Source organism: Labrus bergylta, chromosome 1 (genome assembly GCF_963930695.1).
Source record: "Labrus bergylta chromosome 1, fLabBer1.1, whole genome shotgun sequence".
Taxonomy (NCBI): domain Eukaryota; kingdom Metazoa; phylum Chordata; class Actinopteri; order Labriformes; family Labridae; genus Labrus; species Labrus bergylta.
This window is the reverse complement of record NC_089195.1, coordinates 37390236-37407915: the sequence shown is the minus strand read 5'-3', so window position 1 is coordinate 37407915 and position 17680 is coordinate 37390236. Positions and strand designations below refer to the sequence as shown.

General features: G+C 47.2%; 1 protein-coding gene across 1 annotated transcript; it reads right to left on the bottom strand.

The window, feature by feature from the left end:
• Positions 1-736: 736 nt before the first annotated feature.
• Positions 737-16912, bottom strand: alg13 (ALG13 UDP-N-acetylglucosaminyltransferase subunit). Its single transcript, XM_065955761.1, has 25 exons — positions 16702-16912; positions 15956-16039; positions 15756-15806; positions 15606-15652; positions 15395-15467; positions 15147-15228; positions 14863-15028; positions 14692-14755; positions 14486-14603; positions 14157-14221; positions 13326-13426; positions 13137-13222; positions 11082-11355; positions 10765-10872; positions 10360-10507; positions 10092-10263; positions 8911-8946; positions 8782-8837; positions 5952-6020; positions 5739-5865; positions 4044-4160; positions 3880-3920; positions 3467-3585; positions 2286-2446; positions 737-1582 (listed from the first exon to the last, which is right to left on the bottom strand). The coding sequence occupies exons 1-25, from the start codon at positions 16819-16821 to the stop codon at positions 1188-1190; spliced, it is 2880 nt and encodes a 959-aa protein (XP_065811833.1). The 5' UTR covers positions 16822-16912; the 3' UTR covers positions 737-1187.
• Between the last annotated feature and the right edge of the window lie 768 nt (positions 16913-17680).

Sequence of the window (17680 nt, the reverse complement as noted above, 5' to 3'; positions counted from 1 at the left end):
CCATGAACACATCACACACCTCCACCAGAAGGAGGCAGCAGAGCGACGTGTCTGAGACAAAGAGCGAGTCGTGCAGCGTCACTGGATCAGAGCAGACCAGACTAACGGTCTTCAGAGTTTAAGGAAACATACGTCTAAGTACGAGTCCATGTGCTGTTTGTTGAATAGTTTCCTAAGTTTAATAAGTGATGCTAATTATGTTAGCCAGTTAATGCCATTTTCCAGTATGTGTTAGCATCATCCTGGCCCATCTGTGAGAAATTGTACACCAGCCGTCACTGGGCGGCAACTTAAACCTCCTGATAATCAGCCACACCCCTTTTTTTACAAAGAACTCTTAAATTCATAAAATAAAAACCGACTAGCGATAAAGTGTTTTTTACTCCTTTACACATTTGACCAATAAAGGAATGAGCCACAGAGACCAGATGTTTCTGTTTGGCTGTAAACATGTTTTTATTTCTGCTGTCAAACTGGACCCCTTCATGTGGGGACCTAAGGGGGACTGACTTTCTTGTGGAGCCGCCCTCAAGTGGACACTCAAGGAACTGCAGGTTTTAGCACTCCAGTACTTGCTTTATTTTAATAACACCTGAGGAGAAGATCTCAGCTCTGTACCTGTACAGGTGAACATCAGATCCTGATCCCGGTCTCACCTAACGAGTCAGACCTCAAGATCTAAACAGGAAGTTAAACGTCCTGTGATGGAAGAAAAACTGACACTTCATGATCTGCTGGTGAAACAAACTTTATTCACCCATGAACAAAAACAAAGACATCAGTTTGAACAGATCAACACAAAAACATCCCCTCATTATAAACAGGGACCACGCCCCCTCTCTCTGATTGGCTGGATTATGCTCAAAACAAACTGAACTGACGATTCAAACTAAAATATATCGACTTCTCTGTCGACTTCGAGGCTATGCTCCAACTCTTCCTCGTCACTATGACAACAAAGGGCCTTGTTACCCGTGTTGCCGTGGTAATCGCAGACAAAAACAAAATGTCCAAACAAATAAAATTAACTTCCTAACAGGAAGTGATGATGAGGCAGTTGTGTGTCTGAGGTTTATTTTTACCTGATGTTAAGATTTTTATTTCTGTTAGCACTGCGCATTGAAAACAAACAGAGCTGTTAGCCACAAGCTAACATTAAAGGTTCCAGCAGGACACGTGTGTGTGCGTTAGATGGTGGGGGGCATGTAGTGTGTGGCTGCATGATGGGACGGGGCTGTGATGTAGCTGACCACATGGGAGGGGTTGGGGGAGGGGCAATACACTCGTTGAGCATGACCTCCGCCCTGCAGCGCCCCCCAGTGAGTAGAGGAGGGGAGGCAGGGGTGGTAAGAGGAGTGATGGGGGAGGTGGATCTGATGAGGATGAGCAGGATGGGGAATAGGAGGAGGCGGGGGAGGGGCTGATGGTAGGTAGGTGGCTGGGGGCGGAGCTTCATATGGAAGATGTAGCAGTGGAGCATGGGGGAGGGGCGCCTGGTCAGAATACATGAGAGCTGAGGAAGAGGCGGAACCTGGAGGAGTGGGGCTGGCAGAGGAGGAGCCTTCCATGGAGGGGGCGTGGCCTAAGGCGGAGGAGAAAACAAAACAAGTTAACAAGCAGCAGATTTATTGGATAAGGATCAGACGCTGCTGACCAATCAGAACCTTTGAGTGTGATGAAGTGTAGCTCCTGCACAGGTGAGCTCAGGTATGTTTAGCTCTTAATCTCAGGTGTAATTATTTAACTCAGCTGTGTTTAGGTGTTACACTCAGCTGTGTTCAGGTGTTACACTCAGCTGTGTTCAGCTGTGTTCAGGTGTTACACTCAGCTGTGTTCAGGTGTTACACTCAGCTGTGTTCAGCTGTGTTCAGGTGTTACACTCAGGTGTTACACTCAGGTGTTACACTCAGCTGTGTTCAGGTGTTACACTCAGGTGTTACACTCAGCTGTGTTCAGGTGTTACACTCAGGTGTTACACTCAGGTGTTACACTCAGCTGGTGTTACACTCAGGTGTTACACTCAGCTGTGTTCAGGTGTTACACTCAGGTGTTACACTCAGCTGTGTTCAGGTGTTACACTCAGCTGTGTTCAGGTGTTACACTCAGGTGTTACACTCAGCTGTGTTCAGGTGTTACACTCAGGTGTTACACTCAGGTGTTACACTCAGGTGTGTTCAGGTGTTACACTCAGGTGTGTTCAGGTGTTACACTCAGGTGTGTTCAGGTGTTACACTCAGCTGTGTTCAGGTGTTTAACAGCTGTTTTAACATCAGTGACGCACTAACCGCTGTTGTGTCCATCATTCTGTCCGTCTCCAGCCCTGGAGGATTCTGGGTAGGCAGAGTGGGGCTGATGGGGGCCTCGAGACGTCTCAGGGTATGAAGGGGGTGCAGCTGGGGGCAAAAGGACCAGGTCATGAGGTTCTACTTCCTGTTCTGTCTGCTCTTATTGTTAACATCACTGATTAAAGCCGAGCGTACGCTGAATCATTTCAGACTTGACTTTTGAGTCGTACCACTCATTTTGAATTCGGGGGAATTTCAGCCTGACATGTGACATGTCGTTAGTCACGCAGTGTACAGCAAGGCACAACGGCCAATCACAGCTCAATCAGCTGCTCCCGCCCAGCCGGATGACTTTCTGACATGTTTGATATTTTGGTTGCATGACTGCACACACTCTCACAGTGAGAGCAGAGCCCACAAGCTGATTCCCCAACTTCGGCACTTTACCCGCACAAACAGCATCAAAAATCACCAAGGCAACAGCAGGCATGCTCGTTTAATCTGTCGTTTCCCCTCTGATCATTAAAGAAACATCGGCAGGAAATAGCATAATATACATTATGTTGAGTGAGTGAGTGAGTGAGAGAGAGAGAGAGAGAGAGAGACAGAGAGAGAGAGAGAGACAGAGAGAGAGAGAGAGAGAGACAGAGAGAGAGAGAGAGAGAGAGAGAGAGAGAGAGAGAGAGAGAGAGAGAGACAGAGAGAGACAGAGAGAGACAGAGAGAGAGAGAGAGAGAGAGAGAGAGAGAGAGACAGAGAGAGAGAGACAGAGACAGAGAGAGAGAGAGAGAGAGAGAGAGAGAGAGAGAGAGAGAGAGAGAGAGAGAGAGAGACAGAGAGAGAGAGACAGAGACAGAGAGAGAGAGAGAGAGAGAGACAGAGAGAGAGAGAGAGAGAGAGAGAGACAGAGAGAGAGAGACAGAGAGAGAGAGAGAGAGAGAGAGAGACAGAGAGAGAGAGACAGAGACAGAGAGAGAGAGAGAGAGACAGAGAGAGAGAGAGAGAGACAGAGAGAGAGAGAGAGACAGAGAGAGAGAGAGAGAGAGAGAGAGAGAGAGAGAGAGAGAGAGAGAGAGAGAGAGAGAGAGACAGAGAGAGAGAGAGAGAGTTTCTGCAGCTGTGTGTATTTGAGCCGTGCAACCCTCATAATGCTCAGTGAAGATCAAAGGAGGAGGAGTTACCGTGTGGGGGGCGTGTCCTGGCTCAGGTAAGGGTTGTAATGCTGGTAGGGGTAGTGGGCCTCAGGTGGAGTAGGGGGGTACACCTGCTGCTGCTGCTGCCAACAGCTCTGATTATACCACTGTGGGGAGGTCAGAGGTCAGAGGTCAGGACACCTTAGACACAGGCTGTGTCTGACACTACTCGCTGTCTCTCCACATGCTATGATGTCATCATAATGATGTGTTGTTGTGATCAGGTAGAAAGAGCAGCATGGTGTTCAGCAGAGGGTGATTTCAGTCACAGCTGATTTAAATGTTTCAGAGTTTATTCAATCTGAGTTTAAGATTAAAGAAAAAAGATCTGAACATGAATCAAAAATAGAATCATACAGGTGAGCTCAAACAGGTGAGAAGAAGAAGGGGGTGTGTCGTACCTGGACTCCCAAGTTAAAGTAATACTGGAGGACTCTGCAGTCTGAACACAAACACACACACACACACACACACACACACACACACACACACACGCACACACACATGAGGCAGGAGGCTGCAGCAGGAAGTGAAATGTTTTAGTTTACACTGGTTGACCTCTGACCTCGAGGTAGATCACTGCCATTGGGGTCGTAGGAGTAAGAGGGAGGAGCCACAACGCTGCAGAGAGTCTCACCCAGTTCATTAACCAACCAGGGAGAGGCTGGTATCGCCATGGCAACTAAAAGGAGAACACAACCAATTTCAGTTATAGATCTTGGACTCTGTCAAACGTTCCTCTACACACTCGTTTGGAGGATCTGCCACTTTGAGTGCCGTCCAAAACCTCGGAGTGGGAGGGGCTTATTAAACCCTCCTGCACCAATGAACAGGTGTAACACCTATCCTCGTTGTCGTGGAGATACTCTGGACATGAAGGTTCAGTGTAATCACTCACACAAACTTAAACTCCTCTAAATAAGATATAAACAGTCGTATTATAGGGAACTTCACTCATTGGTGTGTGTGTGTGTGTACCTGAGCGTGTCTGTGTGTGTGTGTGTACCTGAGTGTGTGTACCTGAGCGTGTCTGTGTGTACCTGAGTGTGTCTGTGTGTGTGTGTACCTGAGCGTGTCTGTGTGTGTGTGTACCTGAGCGCCTGTGTCTGTGTGTACCTGAGCGTGTGTGTACCTGAGTGTGTCTGTGTGTGTACCTGAGCGTGTCTGCGTGTGCGTGTGTGTACCTGAGCGTGTCTGCGTGTGTGTGTGTACCTGAGCGTGTCTGTGTGTACCTGAGCGTGTCTGTGTCTGTGTGTACCTGAGCGTGTCTGTGTGTGTCTGTGTGTACCTGAGCGTGTCTGTGTGTGTGTGTGTGTACCTGAGCGTGTCTGTGTGTGTGTACCTGAGCGTGTCTGTGTACCTGAGCGTGTCTGTGTACCTGAGCGTGTCTGTGTGTACCTGAGCGTGTCTGTGTGTACCTGAGCGTGTCTGTGTGTGTGTACCTGAGTGTGTGTACCTGAGCGTGTCTGTGTGTACCTGAGCATGTCTGTGTGTGTGTACCTGAGCGTGTCTGTGTGTGTGTACCTGAGCATGTCTGTGTGTACCTGAGCGTGTCTGTACCTGAACGTGTCTGTACCTGAGCGTGTCTGTGTGTGTGTACCTGAGTGTGTGTACCTGAGCGTGTCTGTCTGTACCTGAGCGTGTCTGTGTGTGTGTACCTGAGCGTGTCTGTGTGTGTGTGTGTACCTGAGCGTGTCTGTGTGTGTGTGTGTACCTGAGCGTGTCTGTGTGTGTGTACCTGAGCGTGTCTGTGTGTGTGTGTGTACCTGAGCGTGTCTGTGTGTGTGTGTACCTGAGCGTGTCTGTGTGTGTGTACCTGAGCGTGTCTGTGTGTGTGTGTGTGTGTGTACCTGAGCGTGTCTGTGTGTACCTGAGCGTGTCTGTGTGTACCTGAGCGTGTCTGTGTGTGTACCTGAGCGTGTCTGTGTGTACCTGAGCGTGTCTGTGTGTGTGTCTGTGTGTGTCTGTGTACCTGAGTGTGTCTGTGTGTACCTGAGCGTGTCTGCGTGTGCGTGTGTGTGTACCTGAGCGTGTCTGCGTGTGTGTGTACCTGAGCGTGTCTGTGTGTACCTGAGCGTGTCTGTGTACCTGAGCGTGTCTGTGTGTGTGTGTGTACCTGAGCGTGTCTGTGTCTGTACCTGAGCGTGTCTGTGTGTGTGTACCTGAGCGTGTCTGTGTCTGTACCTGAGCGTGTCTGTGTGTGTGTGTGTACCTGAGCGTGTCTGTGTGTGTACGTGTGTGTGTGTGTGTGTGTGTGTACCTGAGCGTGTCTGTGTGTGTGTGGCTTGCTGCAGGTGAGCAGCAGCAGGTACATGTGATGAGGGAGACGAGGGCGAGGAGGAGGAAGAGGAGGGAGAGGAGCAGATGACAGCTAATGGCTTCACCACCTGAAACAACAATAAATAACAAACAATAAACAGGAGCCAATCACTGCCTGAGGGCACCTGTGTTGTCATGGTGACATCCACATTACCTGCTGTGTGTAGCTGAAGTTCATCTCTGGTCTCTGTGGGGAGTCAGCTGGACCTCCGTCCTCCTCGGCCTTTCACAATAAGAGACCCGTCACATAAACACAACACAAACACCACTTTCACAATAAGAGACCCGTCACATAAACACAACACAAACACCACTTTCACAATAAGAGACCCGTCACATAAACACAACACAAACACCACTTTCACAATAAGAGACCCGTCACATAAACACAACACAAACACCACTTTCACAATAAGAGACCCGTCACATAAACACAACACAAACACCACTTTCACAATAAGAGACCCGTCACATAAACACAACACAAACACCACTTTCACAATAAGAGACCAGTCACATAAACACAACACAAACACCACTTTCACAATAAGAGACCCGTCACATAAACACAACACAAACACCACTTTCACAATAAGAGACCTGTCACATAAACACAACACAAACACCACTTTCACAATAAGAGACCAGTCACATAAACACAACACAACACAAACACCACTTTCACAATAAGAGACCAGTCACATAAACACAACACAAACACCACTTTCACAATAAGAGACCTGTCACATAAACACAACACAAACACCACTTTCACAATAAGAGACCAGTCACATAAACACAACACAAACACCACTTTCACAATAAGAGACCCGTCACATAAACACAACACAAACACCACTTTCACAATAAGAGACCTGTCACATAAACACAACACAAACACCACTTTCACAATAAGAGACCAGTCACATAAACACAACACAAACACCACTTTCACAATAAGAGACCCGTCACATAAACACAACCCAAACACCACTTTCACAATAAGAGACCCGTCACATAAACACAACACAAACACCACTTTCACAATAAGAGACCCGTCACATAAACACAACACAAACACCACTTTCACAATAAGAGACCCGTCACATAAACACAACACAAACACCACTTTCACAATAAGAGACCCGTCACATAAACACAACACAAACACCACTTTCACAATAAGAGACCCGTCACATAAACACAACACAAACACCACTTTCACAATAAGAGACCCGTCACATAAACACAACACAAACACCACTTTCACAATAAGAGACCCGTCACATAAACACAACACAAACACCACTTTCACAATAAGAGACCCGTCACATAAACACAACACAAACACCACTTTCACAATAAGAGACCTGTCACATAAACACAACACAAACACCACTTTCACAATAAGAGACCAGTCACATAAACACAACACAAACACCACTTTCACAATAAGAGACCCGTCACATAAACACAACACAAACACCACTTTCACAATAAGAGACCCGTCACATAAACACAACACAAACACCACTTTCACAATAAGAGACCAGTCACATAAACACAACACAAACACCACTTTCACAATAAGAGACCAGTCACATAAACACAACACAAACACCACTTTCACAATAAGAGACCCGTCACATAAACACAACACAAACACCACTTTCACAATAAGAGACCAGTCACATAAACACAACACAAACACCACTTTCACAATAAGAGACCAGTCACATAAACACAACACAAACACCACTTTCACAATAAGAGACCAGTCACATAAACACAACACAAACACCACTTTCACAATAAGAGACCAGTCACATAAACACAACACAAACACCACTTTCACAATAAGAGACCAGTCACATAAACACAACACAAACACCACTTTCACAATAAGAGACCAGTCACATAAACACAACACAAACACCACTTTCACAATAAGAGACCTGTCACATAAACACAACACAAACACCACTTTCACAATAAGAGACCCGTCACATAAACACAACACAAACACCACTTTCACAATAAGAGACCCGTCACATAAACACAACACAAACACCACTTTCACAATAAGAGACCTGTCACATAAACACAACACAAACACCACTTTCACAATAAGAGACCCGTCACATAAACACAACACAAACACCACTTTCACAATAAGAGACCTGTCACATAAACACAACCCAAACACCACTTTCACAATAAGAGACCCGTCACATAAACACAACACAAACACCACTTTCACAATAAGAGACCCGTCACATAAACACAACACAAACACCACTTTCACAATAAGAGACCCGTCACATAAACACAACACAAACACCACTTTCACAATAAGAGACCAGTCACATAAACACAACACAAACACCACTTTCACAATAAGAGACCAGTCACATAAACACAACACAAACACCACTTTCACAATAAGAGACCAGTCACATAAACACAACACAAACACCACTTTCACAATAAGAGACCTGTCACATAAACACAACACAAACACCACGCTAACAGGGCCACATGTACACAGGCTAAAGTCCTCATCCCTGATTTCTGACTCTATCCACTTTCCTTTCTCTAAAAGCAAAGCTTCAAAATAAATCTTTTTTTAGACTTTTGCCCTTTGATAGAGAAACAGGAAGAGATGGGAGGAGAGAGCGGGAAAGGGTCGAGTTAGGATTTGAACACATGGCTGCTTCAATAAGGACTATAGCCTTTACACATGGAGTGCATAACATATCCGGTAGGCCAGTGTTTCTCAACTGGTGGGTCGGGACCCAGTAATGGGTCGAACGTTTGCCTGGAAAAGCTTGTATCAAAAAGTTATGAAGCGTTTTTTTTTTTCAGGAGTTAGCAATGGGTCCTGAGGCTAAGCTAGGCTAGGCTATTGGGCACCCCCCCCCCCCCCCCCCCCAAAAAAAAAGATGTTTCAAAAGGTGGAGCAGGTGAGAGGCGAGGCAGGTTACCTGGTTGGGGGAGGGGTCAGTAGCAGAGTAAACACCTGAGGTCTGGTAGCTCTGATCTGAAACAGTCACTTAGTGTAAACAATCAGCTGATTCATCAACAACAACTTTGTGTTCCTGAGTGATGCTCACCCTGAGAGATGTAGATGTACTCCTCTGTGTACTCTGCTGAACACACACACACACACACACACACACACACACACACACACACACACACACACACACACACACACACACACACACACACACACACACACACACACACACACACACACACACACACACACACACACACACACACACACACACACACACACACACACACACACACACACACACACACACACACACACACACACACACACACACACACACAATTTCAGACAGTCACACTGGTAAAAAGACCTGTGTGTCTCTGCAGTAAAGACCTGTGTGTCTCTGCAGTAAAGACCTGTGTGTCTCTGCAGTAAAGACCTGTGTCTCTGCAGTAAAGACCTGTGTGTCTCTGCAGTAAAGACCTGTGTGTCTCTGCAGTAAAGACCTGTGTCTCTGCAGTAAAGACCTGTGTGTCTCTGCAGTAAAGACCTGTGTGTCTCTGCAGTAAAGACCTGTGTCTCTGCAGTAAAGACCTGTGTGTCTCTGCAGTAAAGACCTGTGTGTCTCTGCAGTAAAGACCTGTGTGTCTCTGCAGTAAAGACCTGTGTGTCTCTGCAGTAAAGACCTGTGTCTCTGCAGTAAAGACCTGTGTGTCTGCAGTAAAGACCTGTGTCTCTGCAGTAAAGACCTGTGTGTCTGCAGTAAAGACCTGTGTGTCTGCAGTAAAGACCTGTGTGTCTGCAGTAAAGACCTGTGTGTCTGCAGTACAGACCTGTGTGTCTCTGCAGTAAAGACCTGTGTCTCTGCAGTACAGACCTGTGTGTCTCTGCAGTAAAGACCTGTGTGTCTGCAGTAAAGACCTGTGTCTCTGCAGTACAGACCTGTGTGTCTCTGCAGTAAAGACCTGTGTGTCTCTGCAGTAAAGACCTGTGTGTCTGCAGTAAAGACCTGTGTCTCTGCAGTAAAGACCTGTGTCTCTGCAGTAAAGACCTGTGTCTCTGCAGTACAGACCTGTGTCTCTGCAGTACAGACCTGTGTGTCTGCAGTAAAGACCTGTGTCTCTGCAGTAAAGACCTGTGTCTCTGCAGTAAAGACCTGTGTGTCTCTGCAGTACAGACCTGTGTGTCTCTGCAGTACAGACCTGTGTGTCTCTGCAGGTGAGCTCTGATCCCCACCTTAACATTCTGAAACTGTACTGAGTCTGTCCTCCTCACCTTGGTCCTCCACGGTATTCGATTCCTCCTGCTCCTCCTCAGACGAGCACACGGGGGTGTTTCCAGGTGGAGGAGCGGCGGGAAGGGGTCCTGAGCCTCTCTGAACCCTGTAGGAGGAACCAGAGGGAGGGGGCGGGGCTCCCATAGAGGGAGGCGGGGCTACAGCCTGGCCCTGAGTGACCAGAAGGATTTTTATTTTAATGGTTAATCACTAAAAGCTTCAATCAGACGAGGGGGGAGGGATGTCCTCCTGATGTTTCTCTCTCACCGTCAGCGGAGGAAAGACAGCCTCGCCGCCGTCGTCCAGCTGGTAGTACGCCATGCCGCCATCCAGATCGGAGGGCTCCTCACTCGCTTCAGCAGAGAATCCAAACTGACACTCTTTATTCAGAGCAGCCAGCTGTCGGCGACTACGACTGAACAAACAAACAAACAACAGAGGTCACAAATAAAACATGCAGACAAACTCAGAACATCGGTTTATTATCTGTTTATTCTACCGCTTTGTCAAAGATCATCTGAAGCTACTGTGTCATAGGGTGTGTCATGACTGGTCTGCAATGTGACTACAGCATCCTACTATAAACAAGCAATAAGTAATATGAGTCATCTTAAAACCAGAAATCTTTACCACATTCGGCATCTTTAATAAATCTGTGTGTGTTTTGTGTACCGGGACCTGAAGGCGTAGTTCTCGTAGTCATGGTAATACCGTCTGCCAGGGTGGTAATAGGTAAACTGTGGACCAATCAGGTGACGGTTCAGGAAGCGGGTGGAGCTTCTGACCAGAATCACACACACACACACACACACACGCACACGCACACACACGCACACACACGCACACACGCACACGACGATCAGTTGTTGAAGTGATCTATCTAAACGTCAGTATGTTTGTGTTGTAGTGGTGGACAGTCCTACCTGCACCTGTCTTATATAGGACATGAATCTGATTAGTCACATACGAGCTTAATGGTAAAGTCTCACCTGGAGGCTCCGTAGCGAGGAGCTCTGGCAGGAGGGTGGTGGTGGTGGTGGTGAGGGGGGGCATAGGGGTCATAGGTCAAAGCTCCAGGTGATGGGGGAGGTGGGGGGCGAGGGTGACCTGTGGGCTGGAAGCGGGGGGGCAGGGGAGAGGGGGCGGGGCCTCCATATGAGGCCGGAGGGGGGATCAAAAGCTCCGCCCCTTTTACTCCACTGCTGCCACGAGACTTCCTGAAGTAACGATGGCGCTGATGACGCTGACCGCGTGAGTCCAAGTCTGAGAGACACGAAGAGTCAGAACGGACAAGTCAACAAGTCAGGAGGTGTTACAACAACAAGTCAGGAGGTGTTACAACAAGTCAGGAGGTGTTACAACAACAAGTCAGGAGGTGTTACAACAAGTCAGGAGGTGTTACAACAACAAGTCAGGAGGTGTTACAACAAGTCAGGAGGTGTTACAACAAGTCAGGAGGTGTTACAACAACAAGTCAGGAGGTGTTACAACAACAAATCAGGAGGTGTTACAACAAGTCAGGAGGTGTTACAACAACAAGTCAGGAGGTGTTACAACAACAAGTCAGGAGGTGTTACAACAACAAGTCAGGAGGTGTTACAACAAGTCAGGAGGTGTTACAACAAGTCAGGAGGTGTTACAACAACAAGTCAGGAGGTGTTACAACAACAAGTCAGGAGGTGTTACAACAACAAGTCAGGAGGTGTTACAACAAGTCAGGAGGTGTTACAACAACAAGTCAGGAGGTGTTACAACAACAAGTCAGGAGGTGTTACAACAACAAGTCAGGAGGTGTTACAACAACAAGTCAGGAGGTGTTACAACAAGTCAGGAGGTGTTACAACAAGTCAGGAAGTGTTACAACAAGTCAGGAGGTGTTACAACAACAAGTCAGGAGGTGTTACAACAACAAGTCAGGAGGTGTTACAACAACAAGTCAGGAGGTGTTACAACAAGTCAAGAGGTGTTACAACAACAAGTCAGGAGGTGTTACAACAACAAGTCAGGAGGTGTTACAACAAGTCAGGAGGTGTTACAACAACAAGTCAGGAGGTGTTACAACAGGTCAGGAGGTGTTACAACAGTTCAGGAGGTGTTACAACAACAAGTCAGGAAGTGTTACAACAAGTCAGGAGGTGTTACAACAATTCAGGAGGTGTTACAACAATTCAGTAGGTGTTACAACAGGTCAGGAGGTGTTACAACAGTTCAGGAGGTGTTACAACAACAAGTCAGGAGGTGTTACAACAACAAGTCAGGAGGTGTTACAACAACAAGTCAGGAGGTGTTACAACAACAAGTCAGGAGGTGCTACAACAACAAGTCAGGAGGTGTTACAACAAGTCAGGAGGTGTTACAACAACAAGTCAGGAGGTGTTACAACAACAAGTCAGGAGGTGTTACAACAACAAGTCAGGAGGTGTTGCAACAAGTCAAGAGGTGTTACAACAACAAGTCAGGAGGTGTTACAACAACAAGTCAGGAGGTGTTACAACAAGTCAAGAGGTGTTACAACAACAAGTCAGGAGGTGTTACAACAACAAGTCAGGAGGTGTTACAACAACAAGTCAAGAGGTGTTACAACAACAAGTCAGGAGGTGTTACAACAACAAGTCAGGAGGTGTTACAACAACAAGTCAGGAGGTGTTACAACAAGTCAGGGGGTGTTACAATAAGTCAGGAGGTGTTACAACAACAGGTCAGGAGGTGTTACAACAGGTCAGGAGGTGTTACAACAAGTCAGGAGGTGTTACAACAACAAGTCAGGAGGTGTTACAACAAGTCAGGAGGTGTTACAATAACAGGTCAGGAGGTGTTACAACAAGTCAGCAGGTGTTACAACAACAAATCAGGAGGTGTTACAACAACAAGTCAGGAGGTGTTACAACAAGTCAGGAGGTGTTACAACAAGTCAGGGGGTGTTACAACAAGTCAGGAGGTGTTACATATGCTTCCATCAGTTGGAAGCTGATGGAAGATGTTTCAGTTCCATGAAACATGTGTTAAGACAGCAGGGATGGTGTAAAACTGATGTGCAAACTCACCCAGGTCTCCTTTTCTGGAGGAAGCAGCTACGTTCCAGGCCGGGACTGGATTCACAGGTTTCAGGTCAGTCAGAGGAACCAGGTGTCTGAACACACAGAGAGTGACAGTCTGTGGTCAGTCCTCAGGTAAACTATCCTGAACATAATCTGAGGATTTTATCCTGTCAGTATCAGGTGTGTGTGTGTTACTTCTCTCCCAGCTCCTCGATGAAGACAGTAACAGCTGATGAGTGAGTTCCTACTTCCTGGATGAAGGCGTTGTAGTACTTCCCCTTCGGCTCCAGACGGACCTGAAACACATCAGAGGACATTTACTGATTCTAAACTGTCTAAACTGTCTGTCTGACTGACAAGCAGCCCGTCTCACTGACAAACAGCCCGTCTGTCTGACAAACAGCCCGTCTGTCTGACATGCAGCCCGTCTGACTGACATGTAGCCCGTCTGACTGACATGCAGCCCGTCTGACTGACAAACAGCCCGTCTGACTGACATGCAGCCCGTCTGTCTGACATGCAGCCCGTCTGTCTGACAACCAGCCCGTCTGACTGACATGCAGCCCGTCTGTCTGACAAGCAGCCTGTCTGACTGACATGCAGCCCGTCTGACTGACATGCAGCCCGTCTGACTGACATACAGCCCGTCTGACTGACAAACAGCCCGTCTGACTGACATACAGCCCGTCTGACTGACATACAGCCCGTCTGACTGACATGCAGCCCGTCTGACTGACATACAGCCCGTCTGACTGACAAACAGCCCGTCTGACTGACATACAGCCCGTCTGTCTGACAAGCAGCCTGTCTGTCTGACAAGCAGCAGCAGTAATCACAGACCTTCTTCTGTCTTTCTTCAGTTCTACATCCTTCCTTTTCTTCACTCTGTCCATCCTACTTATGTCAGTGCTTCCTTGGTCTGTCCTTTTCCCCATGTATCTTTCTATTTTGTCCTAACAAACATTTCCATCCCTGCCATGTCGGTTTGCTTGTTGATGTGTCCGGTGTTAAGAGGAGATTTGTTACCTGACATTTGTCTCCCAGGAAGTACTGCCTTCCTGCAAACACCATGTAGTCTGTCTTCTGCATCTCTGTCTCACACACACACACACACACACACACACACACACACACACACACACACACACACACACACACACACACACACACACACACACACACACACACACACACACACACACACACACACACACACACACACACACACACACACACACACACACACACACACACACACACACACACACACACACACACACACACACACAAATCAGACGTGTGTTCTGTGAGATTCGGCCGTGTGTGTTCAGTGTGTATTATGACGTGTGTGTTACCTTTGCAGGTGTCCTGCCACACATCAAACTCCAGGTTCCTGTACACCTCCCCATCCAGAGACTTCATCACCTTATATGGAAGAGACAGTCTGGAGGGGGGCGGGGCTTCTGCAGACAACTGACCAATAAAAACACAAGCAGCGGTCAGATACTTTTCAGTTTCAACAGAGAGTGGCCTTCATCATGTTAACACTTTGATGGCTCACCTTTGTCTCGTCTGTCACAGCTCGCAGTTTGTCCTCTGAAGCTCCGCCCACATCTGACTCCTCCCTGCAGGATAAACGAGTTGAAAACAAGTTGGCAGCCACCTGGAGTACCTTTGTTTTCTTAGCTAGTACTGGGCGATAAAAACACACTTTGTGCGCTTGTGAGTGTACCTGTGACCTCGGTCTTCGGGTATATCGTATCCGATATCCACATCACTGCACACCGATGGGCTGTTTCTATAGCGACGACCTCCAACCCTGAAGGTCTCCATGGCCTGACAGAGGTCCGCCTCCTCCAAACCGAACACCTGAGTGTAGAGCAGCTCGTACAGCAGAGCTACACACACACACACACACACACACACACACACACACACACACACAGAGTAAAATGTTGTACTGTTCCTTTAAATCCATCAGTCCCTGCAATTGACCAATCAGTGCTCAGTACTCACACTGACAGAGGGCGGCGGCGGCGGGGTAACTCCTCGGGTAAACAATGTCATAGTTACCGTTGATGGAGCAACACAGCGTCACCTAGGAAACGACAGAGGCATGCAGACACTGACCAATCAGATCACAGAGTTTACAGTCATGTGTCAGGTCGTCTCTGACCCTGATGATGTCATCGACCGATGAACCAAGTGGATCAGTAGAAAAGAGGTCGATGATGATGTCACGGACGATCTGAACTAACACAAACCTTGTCCACAAGTTCGTCCTCTGATATCACCGTGGCTGGTTTCCCTGGGTAACGGTAGATCAGGAAACAGCGCCTAAGGTAAAGTCAGAAAGTGTTTCTATTGGAGCTGTAGACTCTTAAAGCGACAGGACATCATTAATGTCCAAACACTAAAGCTTCATTTGTTTGAGGACTCGTTAGAGATCAGCTGATTCAGATCAGGTGTGCTCACCTGTACAGCTGAGACAGAGCCTTGATCTCCACCTGACCCACCGTCTCCTGTTGACATAAACACACACACACACACACACACACACAGTCACACCTGTTCACAGGTAACACCCTGCTCAGCCATCAGAGGGTTAAAGGTCACACCGCTCACCTTTGGGTCCTCCAGACGCTCCAGGTATTTCTCAAAGGAACCTTCAACAAACTGAAACACAAAAACACACACACACTGACAATGCCTGTGGCTCAGTGGTAGAGTGGGTCATCTCTCGACCAGAAGGTCAGGGGTTCAATCCCAAGTCCCTTCAGTTGGAGTTAGACAGGAAGTGAAGATTTTAGTTTTCAGTGACTCACAGGTTCAAAGTTGCTTCTGTTGGCTCTCATGAAGTCTGCACAGTCCTGACGGATCCTCTGATGGTAGTTCTGAGAGTAATACAACTACACACACACACACACACACACACACACACACACACACACACACACACACACACACACACACACACACACACACACACACACACACACACACACACACACACACACACACACACACACACACACACACACACACACACACACACACACACACACACACACACACACACACACACACACACTAAAGTTTGTTTAAGCTGTCATCTGGCCCCGCCCACAAAAACTATCCTGTCATCTGATTGGAGCTGGACTGTTGCCAAGCAACACAAACATTTTTCCAGCACTCTTGCTACTTTGATATTTTCTGAAACCACAAACTTCTATTCTGGTTGCCATGGTAACACACAGGTATCAACAGGTGAGTGTTTTCATCCTGTGACGTCAGAGATTCTGTGACTTTAACCACCTGAGGTCAGAACACCTGTGTGATGTCAGGAACAGGTGGAAACGATCATATCTGTCCCCTCAAAGGGAGGGGCGGGGCCTGTTTCCATGGTAACAGAGGTCAGATTTCTCTAACCCAGCAGTATGAACATGTTATTAATGATACCTGTGACTTCAGGTGTTCTGTCGGAGTCTGACCCCCCTGTGACCTCTGACCCTGTGACCTCTGACCCTGTGACCTAACCCCCCCGCCGTTAGCTCCCCCCCCCCCGGCTCACCTGCTCTGACACGGCTCGGAACAGACTGGACGCGTCCCGGGCCACCATCTTCCGGTAGAGTCCCAGACTGCTCAGGTACTCGTCCATGTTGACGAAGTACTTCTTCAGGCCTTTCTGCATCCCGGAGCCGGTAAACTAACGGACACAACCTGCGGGACAAACGACGCTTCGACCGGCACGAGCTCTGCTCTCCGACAGGTGGGTTCAATCACTGATCAGCGCGCGACGCGTCGACGGAAAGGAGGCGTTCAGGGACCCAGCGAGGGTCGGAAAGTTTAAAAATCTTGAACCTGAAGTTTGAAATGTTTATTCTGAAGTTTAAAATCTTGAACCTGAAGTTTGAAATGTTTATTCTGAAGTTTAAAATCTTGAACCTGAAGTTTGAAATGTTTATTCTGAAGTTTAAAATCTTTAACCTGAAGTTTGAAATGTTTATTCTGAAGTTTAAAATCTTGAACCTGAAGTTTGAAATGTTTATTCTGAAGTTTAAAATCTTGAACCTGAAGTTTGAAATGTTTATTCTGAAGTTTAAAATCTTGAACCTGAAGTTTGAAATGTTTATTCTGAAGTTTAAAATTAGTGAGGGAATATCTCAAAACTCTGGGAACAATAAATCTCTTCAGCGATGTGTTCTCAAAAGTGTCTTCTAACTTGTAAAACGTTTTTAAATTTAACTTGTGGAGGAAATCCGTGAGAGCTCAAAGTGGTACCCAGAACCTACTCGGGGAACTGTCCCTACTTTAGCAATTTATTGTAAGAGAGGCGAGAAGCAGAAGTAATCTCCAGAAAACACAATTTATAGACATGAGGTAAGATTTATGCTGAAATGAAAGTGATCTCTAAAATCTCCTTTAAAGGTCTCATATTTAAAATCCTCTTCTCCATGTTCCTCTAACTCTAACATGTGTCTCTAGTCCGTCTACAAACCCCCCAATGATGAGAAAACTCCATCCTCTCCGTCTTCTGCCTGCTCCACTTT

What these genes read in the sequence shown, in the direction of transcription:
- alg13 (XM_065955761.1), bottom strand. Translation starts at nt 16,821, where the DNA reads ATGCAGAAAGGCCTGAAGAAGTACTTCGTCAACATGGACGAGTACCTG. An exon ending in GTGGCAGGACACCTGCAAAG is followed by an intron (nt 14,222 to 14,485) that starts GTAACACACACG and finishes TGTGTGAGACAG; the next exon opens with AGATGCAGAAGACAGACTAC. An exon ending in TCCTGGGAGACAAATGTCAG is followed by an intron (nt 13,427 to 14,156) that starts GTAACAAATCTC and finishes GATGTGTTTCAG; the next exon opens with GTCCGTCTGGAGCCGAAGGG.